Here is an 18,434-nt window from a genome sequence, read left to right as displayed (position 1 = left end):
ACCACCATTCTATATTCTGTGTCTATGAACTGATTTTTCTAGGTACCGCATATAAGTGGAATCACAATATTTGTCCTTCTGTGTCTGGCTTATTTCACTTAGCATTATGTCTTCAAGGTTCATTCATGTTGCAGCATGCATCAGAATTTCCTTTCTAAATTTTTAAGGCTGAATACTATTTCATCATATCTATGTACCATTTTATCCATTCATCCCTTCAGTGGACATTTGGGTTGTTTTTACCTTTTGACTATTGTGAATAATGCTGCTATAAACATTGGTGTACAAACATCTATTGAAGTAGTGAGGATTTTGTTTTTGCATTCATCATAAAACTATTCATTAAGTTTATAGAATTTCCAAATTAATAAGCAGTGAAAATGTTGCTTCACCAGAAAACTCCAACTCAAGATCTTTGAATAGGAAAAAAGACTCTCTGTTCTAGTTATATTACCTGAGAAATTATGAAGTCTGCTTTGTTTTCTTGCATTGAGAAGGCGTTTTTGATGTTCATACTATGTTATCCCTTTTAACCATATAATAACCATCTATTACCTTTTTGTTATTTATTTCTAGTTTCAACCCCTCCACCTGCTTCCTCTGCCAGAATGTAAATTCCTTGAGGACATGGATTGTTTTGACTGTTTTGTTCGCTGCTGTATTCTTGGTGCTTAGAACTGTGCCTGCCACACCATAAGCAGTCAATAAGACCTGCTGAATGAAAGAACGAATGATGGTGATCAAATGCTATCCACCTTTGTGTTTATTGAGTATCATTTTAAAGGGCTCCAGATTTGTCTTCTTTTGAACATCTCAGTATTTGTTTTCCTGCTGTACAGCATTCTAACACAAGGAAAATTTATAAGTATTGTAGACCTTATAAATGTCTGGAAACAAGATGTGAAAAATAATTAAGAGAGATTAGGAGGTGAAAGAAGATAAGAGACTGTATTGTTCCCAAAGCAGTATTGTATAAAATAGAAAAAGTTTTACATTGATAGACTCATGGAGGAGTAATAAAAAATCCTTTGACCTTAACAGTTATCAATTATCATAAGAAATGACCAAGTATCATAAGAAAGAAACAAAGTCATCACTTTCTAAAATAAGAACATTTCATTGTTTCCTCTCAATGCAACTATTTAGTGCTTTTTACTGTAGTCAATCTAGATACTACATTATCAGAATCTCAGTCTCTGTCTTTATCTGAGACATGAATTTGAGTTTTTAAAATAGCAAGAACTTTAAAACATTAATTAGGCGATCTGGTCCTTTTTTGCAGACTCTGCAAGGTAAGATGATGTCCAGAGACATTTTTAGCCTCTGGCTTTGTTGGAGTCATTTTCTTTTTCTTGGATTTTAGTAAAGGTATAATCTCAGCTCCAGTTAGAAAGGGAGATCACAATGCCACGTATCAAATCTACAAATCAATCCTCTCTTTAATTGCTAAAATTTGACACATCCCATGTTTGTCCCACTCTTTTATTAGCAATGATTCTAAATTTCCTATGTAGACAAATTAACTTCTAAATTATAAGAGAAACAAACAAAAACACACAGGGGGGCAGGGCAGGGGGACCCTTGTTCCAACTTGAAGCTTTCTTGAAGTACTCTCTCTCTCTGCTTCCCCTTTTCTTCCATATTTTCCACAGTCATTTTTTCCTGTTAGAATGCATCACCTGGTTATTCCCTTCTTTGAAGAGTAGATTTTGGTCAGCAACTTAAAAAAAAAAAAAAAAAGACACCCCAGTATCCTCATTAAAGTGGAAGAGGTCAAAAATAAGTGACTATTTAAGTGAAGAGTTTTTAAAACCATGTAGCTATTATATTTGGACAATTCTTGAAAAGGACTCCTTAGGGAAATTTAAATCTTTGTTTTAAATAAAAGACTTTCTTGTTTAAAAAACAAAATGAAAGGATATAAATTGGCTCAGAGTAAAAAGCCAACTTAATAGATTAAAGAAGGAAGGGGAAGAATACATTTTGTAGATAAGCCAAATTTGTGGCCTTGTATGTTAAATTTTACATACTAAAACCTATCTCATAGTGGGTTTAAAGCTTAATATCTTTGAAATTGGTGACTGCAAACCCGGGTTTCTCTCTCTCTCTCTCTCTCACGCACACACACACACGCACACACACACACCCCTGCGTGTCTCCAGTTATCTCAAAAGTGACAAAATAATCCCCAAGTTTATTTTGATTCAAAAATAAATATGTCCACATATTATTTATTTTTTGATGGAAAAAAGAGGAATGATGCAGAGAAGCCAAAATTGTAAAGAAAGTTCGATTACTGTCCTCATCTAATTCTTAAGGTGACAAGTTAAAACACCTTGTGCATAATGCAGAGGGAAACTGTCCATTTGACTTCACTTTCATTCACATTGTTCTCTATGCATGAGAAAGACCAGATGTCAGGTTTCAAGGGTATTAGGCTTTTTCCTTACTACTTAAAATTTATTTTTTTAAGTTTGGAGAAAAACTGAAGTTCCTTGTGATCTTTACTTTAGCATTTTACTGTTTAATAATTTCATATGCCAGAAGTGTTTCATCAGAAAATGAGCTTGGAGTATTTATACATTTGCAATAATTGGAGAAAGGCTTTGGGAAAAAAGGATACTGACTTAGAGGGATATGGTAAGGACACTGAATTAGAGGGGAAAATGTATGAGTAGATGACATTTTTTTCCCTTGTCTGATTCCTACTAATTGAAGAAAAAATATACATTATATATGGTATTCCTCCCTTCCTTACAGAAAACAATGTTTGGAAATTCTTATATAAAGCTAATTTGCCAAGAGGAATATAAAGCCCCTTAATGGGATATCTAGGTCCCTATGGGAATTTTTTTTTTTTTTTTTTAAACAGACACCATGTGGTGCAATCTGTTACAGTCTGCAAGGCGGGGGTTGGGGGGGGGGCGTAGCTTTGTAGGGGCCAGGAATAAAGTCATCTCTGGGAGTTTTTGAGGTATTAACTAAAATGGGAAAAATGTACAGCTGAAGCTTAGAAATACCTTCCCTTCTGCCCTAAATCATAACCCAGCATGCATTAAACGTATGTTTTTTTTTTTTTTTTTCAACTATTTAGGAAGTTAGTCAATTTAAGGGAGAAAAAAACAGAGCCTTTTCTGAGATGGTTAAATTGCCATTCATTTTGTATTTTAATCTAACCTACTGGTGATTTAATTTACAGATCTCAAAGGAAGTGTACGCTCAAATATTTGAGGACGTTAACGTATCAACCACTGTTTAATTTTGGAATGTGCCTACTTGCTTGACACAATATTTTACCATCTAACAAATGTTTAGCCTTTTTTCACTTGACTAAAGAGAAATAAGTTTCACATTGCTTCATTCACCTTCTTATGTGCATATGCTGGGAAAGATTGGATGTTAGAAAAAAAAAAAAAACTTCCTCATGTTCCTTTCTACTATATCTAAATCTGTTTACCAATTCAAAGCTGCTAAAAAATCCTGCATTCTCCTGCTAAATCAACTGGATGGCTAGAAACCAAACTGTAATATAACAGGGAAAAAGATTATCAATTTATTTTCATGACAGAACATTCTTGAGAAGGTATAAAATTGTTCTGGTTGCTATGCCAGTTTTCTTTTTTCTTCCTTTCTGTCTTCTTTTTTAAAAAGGCTTTCAGCTTTTAAGCCGTTACTTTTTATAGTTATATAACAGTTCTAATATTTTGTGACATTTTGTATTGTGACACTATAGATGAAATTGTCATCGGACTGACACCCTGTGCTGTTTATTTCTTAATTACAACTGTTAACACTGTAGAGAAGTGTGCTAATCTGCCAGCACATATTATGAAAACAACGTTATTGTTACCCACACCAACACCCACTCAACAGGATATTTCCAAGATGGTAGTTTAAAGGAACTTATCAGCACAATGGACGTTTCAGTATAGTTTTGTGTGTGTGTTTTCAGCTTGTCCTATTGTTTTCTTTTTAAAAACAGTTTGAAATTTAAAACATTGAATTGTAGCATAGCATAGACACCCTTTACTAGAGGCTGTCGCTATAAAAAATGATATGTTTTTTTCTAGTGCTCAAGCAGTGGTGGACTGAGGAATCTCAAAGCTGTTTAGGGTTGTGACCCAAAGCTTTCTGACTGGCAGTTTTTTCAGAAATAATGAAAATAGAAGGGAGAGGGAAGAAGAGCAAGTTGAAACACAAAAAGATGAGAGAGGGTTTTTTTGCACTCACAGTGCTGGCAATCCTTAAATAACCAAGTCAAAATCCAATAACCATTCCCAGCTCTAACAGGTCTCCTTTTTCTAAACCAAGACTCTTCCTGAAACTAGCTATTTACAGTTTAGGTCTTCCCATCCCCAGAACTTTTAGAGGTTTGATTATCTGTGAGGCACAAAATCCCATGAATCTATTTTCTGATAAGTATTATTAGATTAAAGCAGCTAAGAGTCACTGTCTTTTCATTTGTTAAAAGAAGCTGTAATAGCAAACAACTACCTTGATTCTGTACCTTGTCCCCATAATAGAATAGTTGAAAAGTAAAGATTCTAGAAAACTTAAAATCAGAACCAACACAATTGTTTAAATGAGAATGACTGTAAATGATTTTTCAAAAAACACACGCAATACTGACTCAATTTATTTAAAACAGTTCACTTTTAATTCTTAGTTTTTAACATGTCTATGGGTTTGATAGAAAGCAAACTCGTAACCTTGAAGTACTAGTAGGTGATAACCTGAAACTTCCCAGTAGCTTCTCATATCTTCATTGTCACTTAGGAGATAATGAAACAATATGAACATATTCAATTCGTAAAGTTCCTGCAATTACCTACATACTATTAAGTTTACTATTCAGTATTATTAAACAGGTTTTTTGAAGTAGCATGTGAAGAAGTTATTGCTGTGCCTCATTTTGAATGGTATTTTCTGCCTCATTTTGATTTTCAGTACAAATAGGATATGGTTTTCTTCCTAGAAGAAACTGTTCCCATTTGGGAATATATTCTTCTACTGATGCCCAGTAACGAGTCTGGAAAAAAATAAAATCCCAAAGTAAAAAGCATATCAAGCAATTGAACTTGGCTCTTCATAATAATCTAAATGTTTATTCACTTAAGAGTGTGTATGTGTGCGCACACACACACACGTATACGTAGAATGCATTTCCTCTATAGAATATTTTATGTTAATTTTAGAAAAAAATCTGGCTACTTACTAGTGTTAATTTACAAATTTCTCAGTAAAACCAGAGCCTGGCAGAATTACAGGTTTTAGAATTTTATTGTGATTTTACACGCCCTCTTGTGGCCAACCTTGTGATTATTGCCAGTGGTATCCTATGGCTATATAGTCATTAAATGTTTTTGTTTAATGTTCCAAGTCCTATACCAAATGATAACCCACAGTGAAATTATTACAATGACATGATTAATAAACATGAACAAGTGATTCAGAATTAGTGTCAAAAGATCTGACCTGGGATGAAATCAGAAGCTGAAATATAACTAGTATAAATATGTTATAGTATAGAACTGAGATGAATCGGCCTCCTAATTGTGTGGGAAATATGTATCCACTATATCTTTTAAAAGAACACTTGATGTAACAAATTGTAATTTTCTCCCAAATTTTTTTTACGATGAGAAAATAATATCAATATAATTTAACCATTTTTAACACAAGTAGCTTAGAAGTTGAGATGCTGTATTATTGGTCTGGCTGTAGTGATCTATAGGCTACAGAAGCTTGTGTAATGTCACCATGCTGTATCTAGGAGCTTTGATGATTTCTTGGGTGACCGCCCTAATGCAGGCCAAAGAGAACTAAACCGCCAAAAGCCCTGTATCTTAGGAGGGCTTTCTTTTTTTAGATTATCACTGTCAATCTCATTTTGGGAAATTCAGCCAATGAATTAGATAGCATTAGGAACACATAATTATTAACTCTTAGCATTAAAAAGGTACAGCAGTTCTCAAAACTGAAAATGGTGAGGGATCCTAACTATCTGTACATCTATGCTTGTGGTCTGAGAAACAGCCTGACATAGTTAAAATAAAGGTCATCCTGCTGTGCAAGACTAGCTAAGAAAAATACTATCTGAGGCCTGTGGTTGGGAGTTTCTCCATCATTCACGGCTAGACTAACCCCTATTGTGTGGGCCCTGTTTGTGTTGCCAGAGTAAAGTATTGGAGAATTTAACAAAGAAAAAGACATGCCCAAGGCACAACTTTTTCCAGAATTGTTTTTATCCTTGATCTCTGCCTTTTCTTATTACCCTGAATGACACAGAAAATTGAGGGGCAAATCCTCCGCCATTAATTTTGAGTCTATTCATATCTCCAGTTAGGTGGAATGCAAAATTGTATTTGAAAAAGATCATTATAAAGTATAAAATTATAAAAAATATATATATATATAACAAAACTTCCATTCATCACAAACACATTCATATACCAAATATGGTTTACTTTTGCCAACCATCTTCCCAGTCTGTTCTTGAACTGAACAAAATAAAACAGTCAAAAGCCACAGTTTATTGTATGATAACATGCATTTAGATAGTTTTGGTTAAATTTTTGGTAATAGGACTGAACTGCTACTTCTAACGTCAGCCAACAGGAAAAGCACTTTGATAAGGCATGCTGTCATCTTAAGATTTCATAAATATTGTCTGTTATCATTTAACTGGATAGTTGTTTCTAAGTGACAAGGTGAAAAGACATAAGATCTTTATAAAATTTCCATTTGATAAAAAATGTTTTTAATCAAGGTACTTCTCAATTACCTCTTATGTATAAAGCACAGTACTATGGACATATAAGGATCGATCAAACACATCTTGTTTATTTCACAGAATAAATAAATCTAGGAAATATACACATATAACCATTGTTTAACTTATAATGCACTAGTAAGAAGGTAGGGTCTCTCCTTTTTAATTCGTTCCTTAAGATTCTCACCTCAAGAGAAACCACTTCAGACAGTGGAAGTGGGTGAATCCTAGTCTGCAGAGACTTTTCTGCTGCTTCTATATCCTGTAACATATATTAGCATTTTAAAATCAAAGTGTATTTATATAACACAAAGACACCTATACTATCAACGTCTGTATCCCAAATCTCTCACCTCAGTCTTCTCTAGATACACAGTATGAACTGAAGAGACACTGAGGTGGGAGAACTGATCATTGCTCAATTAACATGTTTCAAATAAAGAGTGCTCTGTTTCCTATTTTAAAACAGAAAGGGGTGGTACTTCTAAGTTCTGCCTTTTCACATTGAATAGCTAGTAAATGCCAGTAATTTGTGCAAAAAGAGCTTCCTCTAAAGCTCTCAGAGCATTAATTTAGCTCTAAAATTACCTAAAAACAGCCAGATGGATAAAATAATCAAATATTCAGATACTAAAACAGTCAGATACTCAGACCCATACTGTGTTAACCTTAAAAGTGAAGAGTTCTAGTATCTCCAGATGATGCAAATGGTATACTAATGGCACACATTTCATTTGTTCAACATTCCATTTTTAAATTTTATATTTATGCAAATATTCCACATATTTAAAAGAAGTTCAATGAGGTACCTTGGTACTTTGTGACAAGAACCTTTTTACTATATTATCTAGACTTTTAGTACTGGATTTCTAAATTAATTTCAATGTTAAGTTTATTGCTAGGTAGTATATCACTCAGCTGATGGCATTCAAGTACTGTGCTTTAATTTGTAATTTAACTTGTAGATGTGTATATTATCTCCAATGGTTGCAAAAACACCAGAGTACCTAAACTTAATTCATACCATGATAAAGATACTTACCTTAATACATGCATGAAGCCCATGCCCAGGTATGTAGAACTCTGCAAGTTGTTACTGAAACATTTGAGCCCCGTTTAATATATGCTCCCCTAATCAGCACTGATGTTGTCTTGTGCCAACTTATGTTTATCAAGTTCACAGCGGCCTTGGTGAAGGCCATGTAAATTTTGTATCTCCTTTGAGCTTAGCGAGTTGATGAAGAGAAAGTTCTCTGATCCATGTGCATGCATCAGAGCAATCCAAGTAGAGGGCTCTTGGACAGACGGAGAGAAATGGAAAAGGGCGTGGGAGTGGGGTGTGAAGAAGCCAGTGCTGAACAGGAGAAAAGAGATAGCAGATGGTAGCGGCAGGAGCAAGGAAGGGGTGTGAAATGTAAAAGGGAAAAACAGGAAATTCCCTAAAGGGACTCCCCAAAGTTGCACAACCATTACTGCACCTGCTGTCTAGAGGAAGGTGATTTGAAGGAAAAAAACATCAATTTAGGAATAAAAAGCTGGTCTGTTAGCATGTCTATCCCATACCAGAAGTTTACAGCTAAGACACACACTTAAAAAGCTTTTGATGCTGATGCTACAACAGATACAGAAACCTAACTCTTCTGTGATTACGCTTAGATTTTACAAGGCCCTGGGAAAATTACTTTTTACTTTTATAAATCACATGAATAATCCCAACCCAATTATGCCATTATCTTAAGAATAGTTATGAGGTTACAAAATGTTTAATTGTGGCAGATTTAGGTGCTGCTAGCACTGTAGCACTGTAGATATTATAAACATTTCCCTTGAAGACCAGAAAATAAGGATGCTGAATATCTCTTATAGAAGAGCAGATTTGCAAACAAGAGAGCAGGTATGAGTAGGGGATATGTGGCTTGGTAAATACAGGCCTATGGTGACACTTGATTGTCATTTCTGTAGCATTGTGACAAAGGGTTATCACTTCTCTGAAAAACTTCCTTAGCTTAAGGAATATTTTACTTTCTTAGATGTTTTGCTTATCTCTTTGATTCCTACTTCTCTTTCTCTATACCTGGCTCATTTTTCTCTCCTTGCTCCCAAGTGGTGGCTTTCTTAAGATTTGTGACATTTGTCCTCATATTTTTACTTTATCTCCCTTCAAGATTGTTTCTTATCTAGCTTCAACTAATTATTATTGTAGAGGGATGGCTAACCTTTCTTCCTAGCTCTTAATTCTCAACCTGATAAAACTAAGCTCTTCTTCTTCCTACTAAATGTATTGAATGATAGTGGGAATTCGATTCACCAGATACTATGCTGGATCCTCTACCTTCAATTCTTCTTATTCCCTGCCATTTAAAATTTCAGAGTTCTATAGATTGTTCCTTCAGGATGTCTTGAAACTTTCCATTTCATTCCCAATGCAACGGTCTTATTATTACACTTATTCATTCAGCAAATACTTATGGAGTGCCTACTATGACATGCCTACAGTCTATCTAGTTTTACTTCAGTCCATACCTAACATGGGATTGATTCGTTCTTCTAAAGAACTATTTTAAATATGCCCTTCCCTATACTAAAAAAAAATCAATACTCACGACACAGAGGTAAAATGTGAATTCCTTAGCCTGACTTAAAAAAAAAAAAAAAACCTGTGCAATTTGATCCCAGCCTTCTGTAGAAAGTTATGGTCTATACTTACACATAAGAACCTTCCCTTAGACTATATGCTGCCAAAAGTAAGGATTACATTCCATGCAACTTTTATGCATCTGAGTATCTAACGGAGTGTAGGGACTGTACTAGGCACTTAAATAGTCATTAAATGAATAAATAACTAAGGTGTCAAAGTTTCCTGAACATAAATCAAAAACTTTTTTAAAAAGTACCCAAGGCGGGAGGAGAGGGAAAAAAGGAGAGGAAGAGAGGCTACACTTACCTGATTATACCTGCTTACTTTGTTTTATAGATTTGCTACTAAACCATTTAAAATTTTATATAGTTACAGAACAAAAGAGCAATCCCTAAAAATTGGAAACGAAATGAAACAAATCTAACTATTATCTAGTTGGTGGCATAACCATGCAGAGAAGAACTACATCAAGTGTATTAGAACACTACATCAAGGGTATTGACTGAACATCCCTAATGGGGTATACCCTAAGGACAAGAAAAATTTTAAAAGTATCTTACTGAAAACCACTCTCAGTAATCATATTGGTGGTAGTGGTGATGTCTGTATCATAGGTTAAAATAAGTAAGTAGCTATGTTGGTGCTGAAAATTCTTTGGGAACTGAGATTTTTGGTGTGAGAAAAAAGAAGAGGCACAAGATCAATGATTTTAAGTTAAGAACCTTGCAATCCTGTAATTGAATTGGAAGTACTGATGGGAAAACAGGTTGCAATAAACACTCCTAGTGCCCAGATCGAAAGCTCTAAATATATTTACTGCCAAAAGGAACCAGAGCTCCTTGGAACAATGGCCAGTACCAGGTCTGGGAAGCAAATGCACACAATGAACCTGGAAGAATTCATTATTTCAGAAAGAAAGGAAACTACCGAAGACGGTTAGGATGATGTCAAAGACATTCAGGAGATAACGTGATGAGGCTTCCACTTGGTAAAAACAGGACAATTTAAGTATAAATAAGAATAAAAATTGCAAGGGATTGGAACATTTCAAATCCCAGATAAATCAAAAACAAAACAACTCATTGGTTACCTTTAGAGGATGCTAGAGAACTGGCCTATTAGTTTGAAAATTAAATATAGGGAAAGAATCAGGCACTCATCATAGCTTTTCCTATATGAGCCGTACTTCAGTATAACCAAACAACTGATGAGCGGAAGATTCTCTTCATATAAATAATCAGCAATTAAATGAGAGGGAATAAAAATTCAAATATCACTTTTTGCAGTATCTAATGAATATATCTAGGCAATGATCATCAATGACTACCAACATTCCAAAAAGAGAGACAACCAGGCATTATGGAAATGTTCTTACCCAAAATATTGAACCTGAAATCTGATCAGGCCTTTAGATCTGCCCTGTTAGTACAGTAGCCATTAGCTTCATGTAGCTACTGAGCACTTGAAATGTGACAAGTCCAAATTAAGATATGCAGTAAGTGTAAAATACACACTGAATTTTGAAGACATAGTAAGAAAAAATAATATGATATCTAATAATTTTTATAACAGGCATTTGAAATAATACTGTGTATATGCCTCATTAATTAAAATGTTATTAAAATTAATTTCATCTGTTTCTTTTGACTTTGTTAAAAGTGGTTACTGGAAATTTATTTTTTGGTTAACTTTTTTTTTATCAAAATGTAATTGATTATACATATTTGTCGGGTATGGAGTTGAATATCAATACCTGTGTACAATGTGTGATGATCAAATCAGGATAATTAGCATGTTTATCATTACAAAATATAATCATTTCTTTGTGTTGAGGATATTTAATCTCCTCTCTTCTAGCCACCTGATAACATGTAGTAAATTAATTTTAATTATAGATGCCTAACTCACGTACATCAATAGTGCTTACTTTTCCTAACTAGCTGTTTTGTGTCCATTAACCAATTTCTTGCTATCCTTCCACCCTTCTCCCTCTTTCCCACCTCTATGGTTACTAGATATTTAAAATGACATAGATGGCTCACATTTTATTTCTGTTTGACCGTTCAGCTCTAGATTTATCAATTTATAGGAATTATGTGGAATAGACAACGTGCCAAATGATACCTCAGAGATATACTTAGCAATATCCCAACTGGGAAACAGGACAAATGACCCAATTCCTTCAACAATTAAAAAGAAGAAAAAAGGGCACAGAGGACTTTTAGAGACTTATCAATGATGATGTTGGATTTTATTTGGATCCTGATTCAAACAAATGTAAAAAACTGTCCATAAATTAATCAGGGAAATTTGAACCCTGATTGAATATTCGAGGAATTTCTGGTAATTTCTTAGGTGATAATGGTACTGTAATTTTGCTTAAAATAGTCCTTATCTTTTAGTGATATACACTGAAGTATATAGATATATACTAAAATAGTTACAGATGAAACAATATGATTTCTGGAGATTGCATTCCAAATAATCTGAAGGGCTGGGGGAGGGGATGAGTTGTATAGATAAAATAAGATTGGCTGTGTTTTAATAATTATTGAATCTGGATGATATGCACATGGAAGTAAATTCTTCTATTTCCTCTTTTTCTATATAGGGTTGAAATTTTTTATAACAATTAAAAGAAACATATTTCTGATATAGATGGTGTAAATGTTACTCTATGGCCGGATTCAGAAGACTGTATTTGAATGAGTTGACTCATCATTAGGAAAGGTTAAATTTGAGCACAAAAAGACATGTGCTGAGATCTCTTTCTTCCCCCCTTCGTATACACTCCTCTCCCTCCCAAACCAGCAATATATATCTCACTGTAAATATGTACAGTGAAACCAGCTATGGCCAGGTTGGTTTTAATCTTTTAATCTGCTGGAGGGCCAATTTCTGGGACAGGAAAAATAAGATACTAAAGCATGAGATACAGAGCTATTGGTACAAGGAACACTTAATAAGCATTCATTAAACTTAATCTTCAATGAATTGGAGAAAGTGAGAAATGTGAGAAGGAAAGAGATATGGTCCTGCAAGTCACTGGCCATCCTGGGTGGCAGTTTGTTGAAGGTCCTGTTTAACTTCCAACTGCCCAGTGAAGGCTCCCAGCATACTCTTCAGTGGAAGCACTCAGTTTCTCTAAACTGCCATGGCAGTTTCCTATTTCTCGCCCTTGAGTGTTTTGTTTATCCTCCTTGTGAGACGGTGAATTGCCTTTCTGGGTAAGACTAAATTTTGTGGGAGATAAGGAGCAAGAGATGACAGTTTATATCATGGAAGTATTTACAGAAACAAAATCCTCTTTCTCTTTCAAATCCATATCAATTATGTTTATGTTTTTAAAAAGCAGATAACTTCCATTTTACTAACAGGGAAAAATTACTCAGCCTGTGTTTTCAAAGTTCACTATCTTTTATGATATTTACTGACTGTGAGTTTTCTTCACTACTTATATTCGTATCCATTCATTTGCTAATATGTTTGAATATTTGATAGAATTAGTCTCTTCCTTATTGCTCCCTTTTAAAAATCATTTTTTTATATTTGATATTCTTGTTGGTTTATTTTTCCAAATGAATTTACAGAAATTTTATTGAGTTCAGTGCCAATTTTGTTGGGATTTCCTTAAATCTAAAAATAGCTTTATAACAAGTGACATTAGAAAAACAACTGCTAATGTGAATGTGACCTCTTACACAAAGGTACTGAGGATACTTTAAAAAGTTTGCGGAAAAATAGAATTGAAAGATAATACAATTTTTTCTATGAACTTTTTGAAATATTCTCATATATTTCAGCTATACATAGGATTGCTATTGACTTTTTGTACCTTTTATCCATTAATTTTACTCAACTCATAATATACTAATTTTAAAACAAATTTAGCTTTTTAAAGTATATAACCATTTTATTTCAAAATGTTAGTGTTATATCTTCCTTGTGAAAAGTTAAAGCTCATTCCCTTTTAATGTTTACTATATTGGTCAGAAGATCTAAATGAGGTCAAATAACGGATGGTAACAGAGGTCATTCTTATTTTGTTTCTATGGTTACAGAGAATGTTTCCAAGTTTTAATGGAACTATTTTTAAAGTTTATTCTGTACGTTTGAAGTATCTATCTTAGATGTAACTTAATCTGTGCTTGACAAGGGGCATTAGTAGTAGATACCCTTATGGTTTCCTCATCTCTAAATTAAGGAATTAGCCCATATCAGTGGTTTTCACAGTTCCTTAGAACCACAGCTGGGAAGGCAAAGAAAGGCTAAAAGGGTGGAGGTTTGGGCCAAAGTAGGCCCACTTCTATCTATTTTACATCTTTGAAAAAAGGTTTTGATGCTAAAAAAAAAATGAAAACCTTTGGATAAGAATGTAATATGCATGCTTTTTAAAGTCTCCCCCAACTCAAATTCTGTAATCAATTCCTATTTATTTTAGTTTAAGAATGACTTCTATGATAGAGCTATTAAAATTATTTCCAAAGTTTAAAAAATGAGGGAAAGCAGGATAAAAAATTGCACATACTGTACAATTATTCAAAGTATATATAAAAAACAGGGAAGAGACTGCATCTCTAGCAGTAAGCACTACGATGTAAGAGTTGCTCAATAAATGTTTATTAAAGGACTGAAAAGAAACATACAAAAATGTACTCATTTCTAGATGGATGTAATGATATGGAAGGTATGCTATTTCATCTTCTTCACAAATTTTTTTTTACACTCAGAATATATCACTTTGATAATTAGAAAAAAAAATACCATAGCAAACTGAAGTTCTCACAATTATGAAACCAGGTTCATTATGTTCCTTATATGAGGATACACCAAAAAGTTCATAGACAAATAGAATCAAAAGATAATACAAATTTTTCTATGAACTTTTTGAAGTCCCCTCACACATAAGACAATAACTTTTTAGCTATCCTCCTTAACTCTAGTCTCTCCATTCTTGAAACAATTTTGCATCTAAATAGCAAATGAATCTTTCTTGAATACCCACATATATATTTCTTATATATGTCTATATTTTTCTTTTGCTTAAATGCTTTCAGTACTATATCATCAACTTCTTTGGTTCCATAACATATATCTAACTTTGTTTCCTGTGAATTTCTAAGCTAGTTAACTCACAGTCTCATGACCATTAACAAGGTCATTCGTTCTGATCTTGACTCTTTTGTAAGAATCTAACAGAATGCCTTGCCTTCTGCCTATTCAAACACAGCCCAAGCTTAACTTCCTCTTTGAGACCTCTTAGGATACTCTAGCTCTCAAAGATCTTTTTACTCTTGTTCCTATAGTCCCAAATCTATTCCATGTAATTCAATGTTTGATCACAAAACGTCTCAGAGTTCTTGATATCAAGGAGCTTAAACCTTCCATCATCAACAAAGCCTGTACGCTCCTTGATATCAAGATCTGGATTTATACAGTTGACTCTTCATATCCATTAGTTCTGCATCTGTGGATTCAACCAACCATGGGATCGAAAATATTTGAAAAAAAATTGCATCTGTACTGAACATGTACAGACTTTTTTTTTTCCTTGTCATTATTCCCTAAATAATACAGTATAACAAATATTTACATAGCCTTTGCATTGTGTTAGGTTTTATAAGTAATCTAAAGTATACAGGAGGATGTGCAGAGGTTATATGCAAATACTACACCATTTTATATCAGGGGCTTGAGCATCCATGGATGTTGGTATCAGTGGGAGGTACTGGAACTAATCCCCATGGATACTGGGGGACAACTATACTTATTTTGTTGTCTCTGCTTTCTGTCCAGAACTAGCTCAATAGTAAAGACTCTCTGGGAATTCATCAAATACTTGTTCATTAAAAGGAAAACACTTGAAAACCAAATATCACATCACTTGCTACAGGTAGGTAGCAATCAAGCCTTCCAGTTTAGTTAACTTTTCACAGCAAATTCCAGATTATCCTATATATTTCCATTTAAAAATAAATATTGCTAACACCATTGGGCAAGTAAGACATATGGCAATATAGAATGCTTTGGTAGCACTATGGCTGTGACTTAAATTACTGTGGATCAAACTGCCAGAAGCTGAGAAGATAACTGAATTTTCCTCTTCCTTTATCCTCTAGTGAGGACTGAAGATAACTATATCATGCCTATCAATGAAAATATTTAACAATAAAAAACTGAAAACACTGCTTTATAACTTAAATAATATAGTCTTACTACCAAATGTTTTAGTCATAGGATCTCTTGGAAGCTTGAGTGGAAGCAAACTTTAGGGTTTTAATTATGGATGAAGCCATACAATTCTGGAAGCAAAGTATAGCAAGCAGCCAAAAATGTTACACATATGATTTTACTCCAAATGGGTACATTGGCCAAATGGTGAGGCCCCAAGCAATCACACAATTTGACCACCTCCTTCATAACCATCAAGAGGAATCTGGAAAATCTTTCATAGATATGAATTCTCAGTAGACAAAATCAAATTGTACTTGTTTTTAATGACGTTTAAGAGTATTGAGTTGGATCTTAATACATTATAGGTATTTTACGGTCTTTCAGGATCTCTCTTCAAATAAAAAAAGGTGGAAGGTAGAAAGGAACATCTTTTTTTTTTTTTTTACTTTTCACACAAAGGTGACCTTAAAATTCCTTCTGTAGTCATTAATTATCTGACTGATTGAAAAGATTTAGCTGAAGCAAACTTTAATTTTCTTCACTTTAAAACTAACATGGATTTTTTAAAAGAGATGCTGCTTCATTAATTCTACTTGTTACTCAGAACAAAGAAATTATATAAATCAAAATTATGAAATTCACCCAAAGTGTTTTTGGAAAGGTGGGAAAAATTTTTATACTCAAGTTATCGAAACTTACCTTTAAAAGACTAAGATTCCTTTTAAAAGCAATCTCAGCTGCTTGCAGCTGAGATGCCTTTTCTGTGTTTTGATCTCCACATTTATTCTCCATTTGTTGAAGTAACATTAATCTTTGTGATACTCTAGAAAAAATGAAGATTATATAAAGTTAAAAATTAAAAAATCAAACATTTTGTTGCCTGACCAATATAAAAAATTTAGTTTTTAATTGCACCTCATTTCAACTCAAACATATTTTGGAAGTCAATTCCTACGTCAATTAATAAGACAGTGATAAACTTAGATAGTTCAATAAGTCTTAAGCCAATATGGGTATAATTATTTTTATTTTCGTTAACATATTCTTTATATATGCCATAAGTACATGGTTCTGTTTTTTTAATCTTCTGTGGTCTTTTAAAATTATTTTAGAGTGTTAAAGATCTGTTTTAATTTTTGGTGAAACTGTAATACATATCCTTTTGTACACATAGTTATATATACCTCCCCGCACACATACATTGATATAACTTGCTATGTAAAACCTTCTGCTTAACACTTCAGTACCCCTGAATTTCATGTTACACATTTAGAATTGTGCTAAACTTCCATATGTTTGAAGAAGCAATAAAAATATTTTTTCCTCTTTTTCCAAGAGAAAGATGATGGTTTGATATATGAGCGAGAGGCTGTGTGTATGTATGTATACTACAAGGTAAAACAGTAATTGAAGAAAGATGTAAAGAGTGATAAGTAAATTCTCAAACTACTTTGTTATATATATATACTTTAAAAGTTTCTTGCTGGTCAAATTCTCACATGCTTTTGATCATCTTTAATTACTAATATGAAAATATGACAGATGATAAAAAAATACATAAATGGTATCCATAACAGGTTAATTATTTCCCAAATATTTGTGGAGGTTCCCAGGAAACACTGTTTCATAGAGCTGTCTTGAAGGTAGAACTAAAAACCTAGGTCTTTATATAGTCATTTTCTTGTAAGGAAAATATCTTAAAAGGCCAAGGAAGAGGGCCTGGTAATTAATATAAGGAAAACCTGAGAGCCCACAGACAAAGGAGGAAAAGGGTTAATACTAAATGTAAGAACAGGACTGGTTACATGATTGGCAGGGCCCAGTGCAATATGATTCAAGACAGTGACAGAGAATTAAACCAAGCACAGGGCCTGTGATGGAATAGGTCACATACCCATGAAGCTGGCCCTAGGCAAGAGGCTTAAAGAAGTCCATTAAAGGCCAATGTGGAGCCTAGAAAGGGCGAGGAAGGGTGACTTTATTTAGATATTATTAACAAAAAGTAAAAAGATATAGAACATATTTATATCTTTTAATCTTGGTTATTCTTGAGACAATGAAATTCCTTAACACCAAAATCTCTTAGGTGTCAGAAAATTAAAATGACACACTTTCAAAATGCTTCCTGTGCACACAGTGTTTCACTAATAAAGTCAATACAATTTCTATATTGGATTACCCTTTTTAAAAAACTTACATGTCTTTTAGAAAGGCGAATTTCTTGAGTGAACAAGGAAGTCATCGTTAATGAAAGGTGTGTTATAAGCTTTCTGCTAAATAATAAAAACATTTAAGTTACTTCTACCACATGTCCTCAGCTTTGCAACATTTGATCATTTTAGTACCTCAATCCATTGGATTTCTAAGAGACAATAAAACTTAAGATATAATAATGTATAAAATGAAAAAATGCATTTAAATACATTTTCATTCAGGATGCATAGTTTTTCATATGCCAGATGCATCCAAGACCACCATGAGTTAGGTAAATTCAACATGTTTCACATTTTCCTCCCATTTTCCCCCCATACGCTAACCTTAATCACAATTAAAAACAAATACGCATCTGGTACTAAGACAAGTTAACACTGTATTGTATCAACAGATCGAGAGAAATCCACTCCGTAAAATTCAACACAGGAACACCATCCCCTGTGCATGTGCATGCACACAGAGAAAAGCGAGCAAGTATGAGAACCAACTGGAAACTCATGGTCTTTAGTTTATTGGAACGCTGCCCAGTTCTACCGTCTCTCTTCCAAATAGTAAAGTATTTTTCATGTGTAACTGGGAGGAAAAGCACAATTAGGTACCTTTACCTTACCCTGGCCGCTCAGCACTCTCATGTTG

At 33.7% G+C, this 18,434-nt stretch overlaps 1 protein-coding gene across 1 annotated transcript; it reads right to left on the bottom strand.

Annotated features, from left to right (window-relative positions):
* Positions 1-4,894: 4,894 nt before the first annotated feature.
* CEP15 (centrosomal protein 15) lies at positions 4,895-17,826 on the bottom strand. Its single transcript, XM_063115321.1, has 4 exons — positions 17,778-17,826; positions 16,284-16,405; positions 6,960-7,034; positions 4,895-5,029 (listed from the first exon to the last, which is right to left on the bottom strand). Exons 1-4 carry the CDS (start codon positions 17,824-17,826, stop codon positions 4,895-4,897), a joined length of 381 nt encoding a protein of 126 aa, XP_062971391.1.
* Between the last annotated feature and the right edge of the window lie 608 nt (positions 17,827-18,434).

This window comes from Cynocephalus volans, chromosome 11, assembly GCF_027409185.1.
Source record: "Cynocephalus volans isolate mCynVol1 chromosome 11, mCynVol1.pri, whole genome shotgun sequence".
NCBI classification, from domain to species: Eukaryota; Metazoa; Chordata; class Mammalia; order Dermoptera; family Cynocephalidae; genus Cynocephalus; species Cynocephalus volans.
Note: the sequence above shows the minus strand (reverse complement) of the source record. Positions and strands in the feature narration are given on the sequence as shown.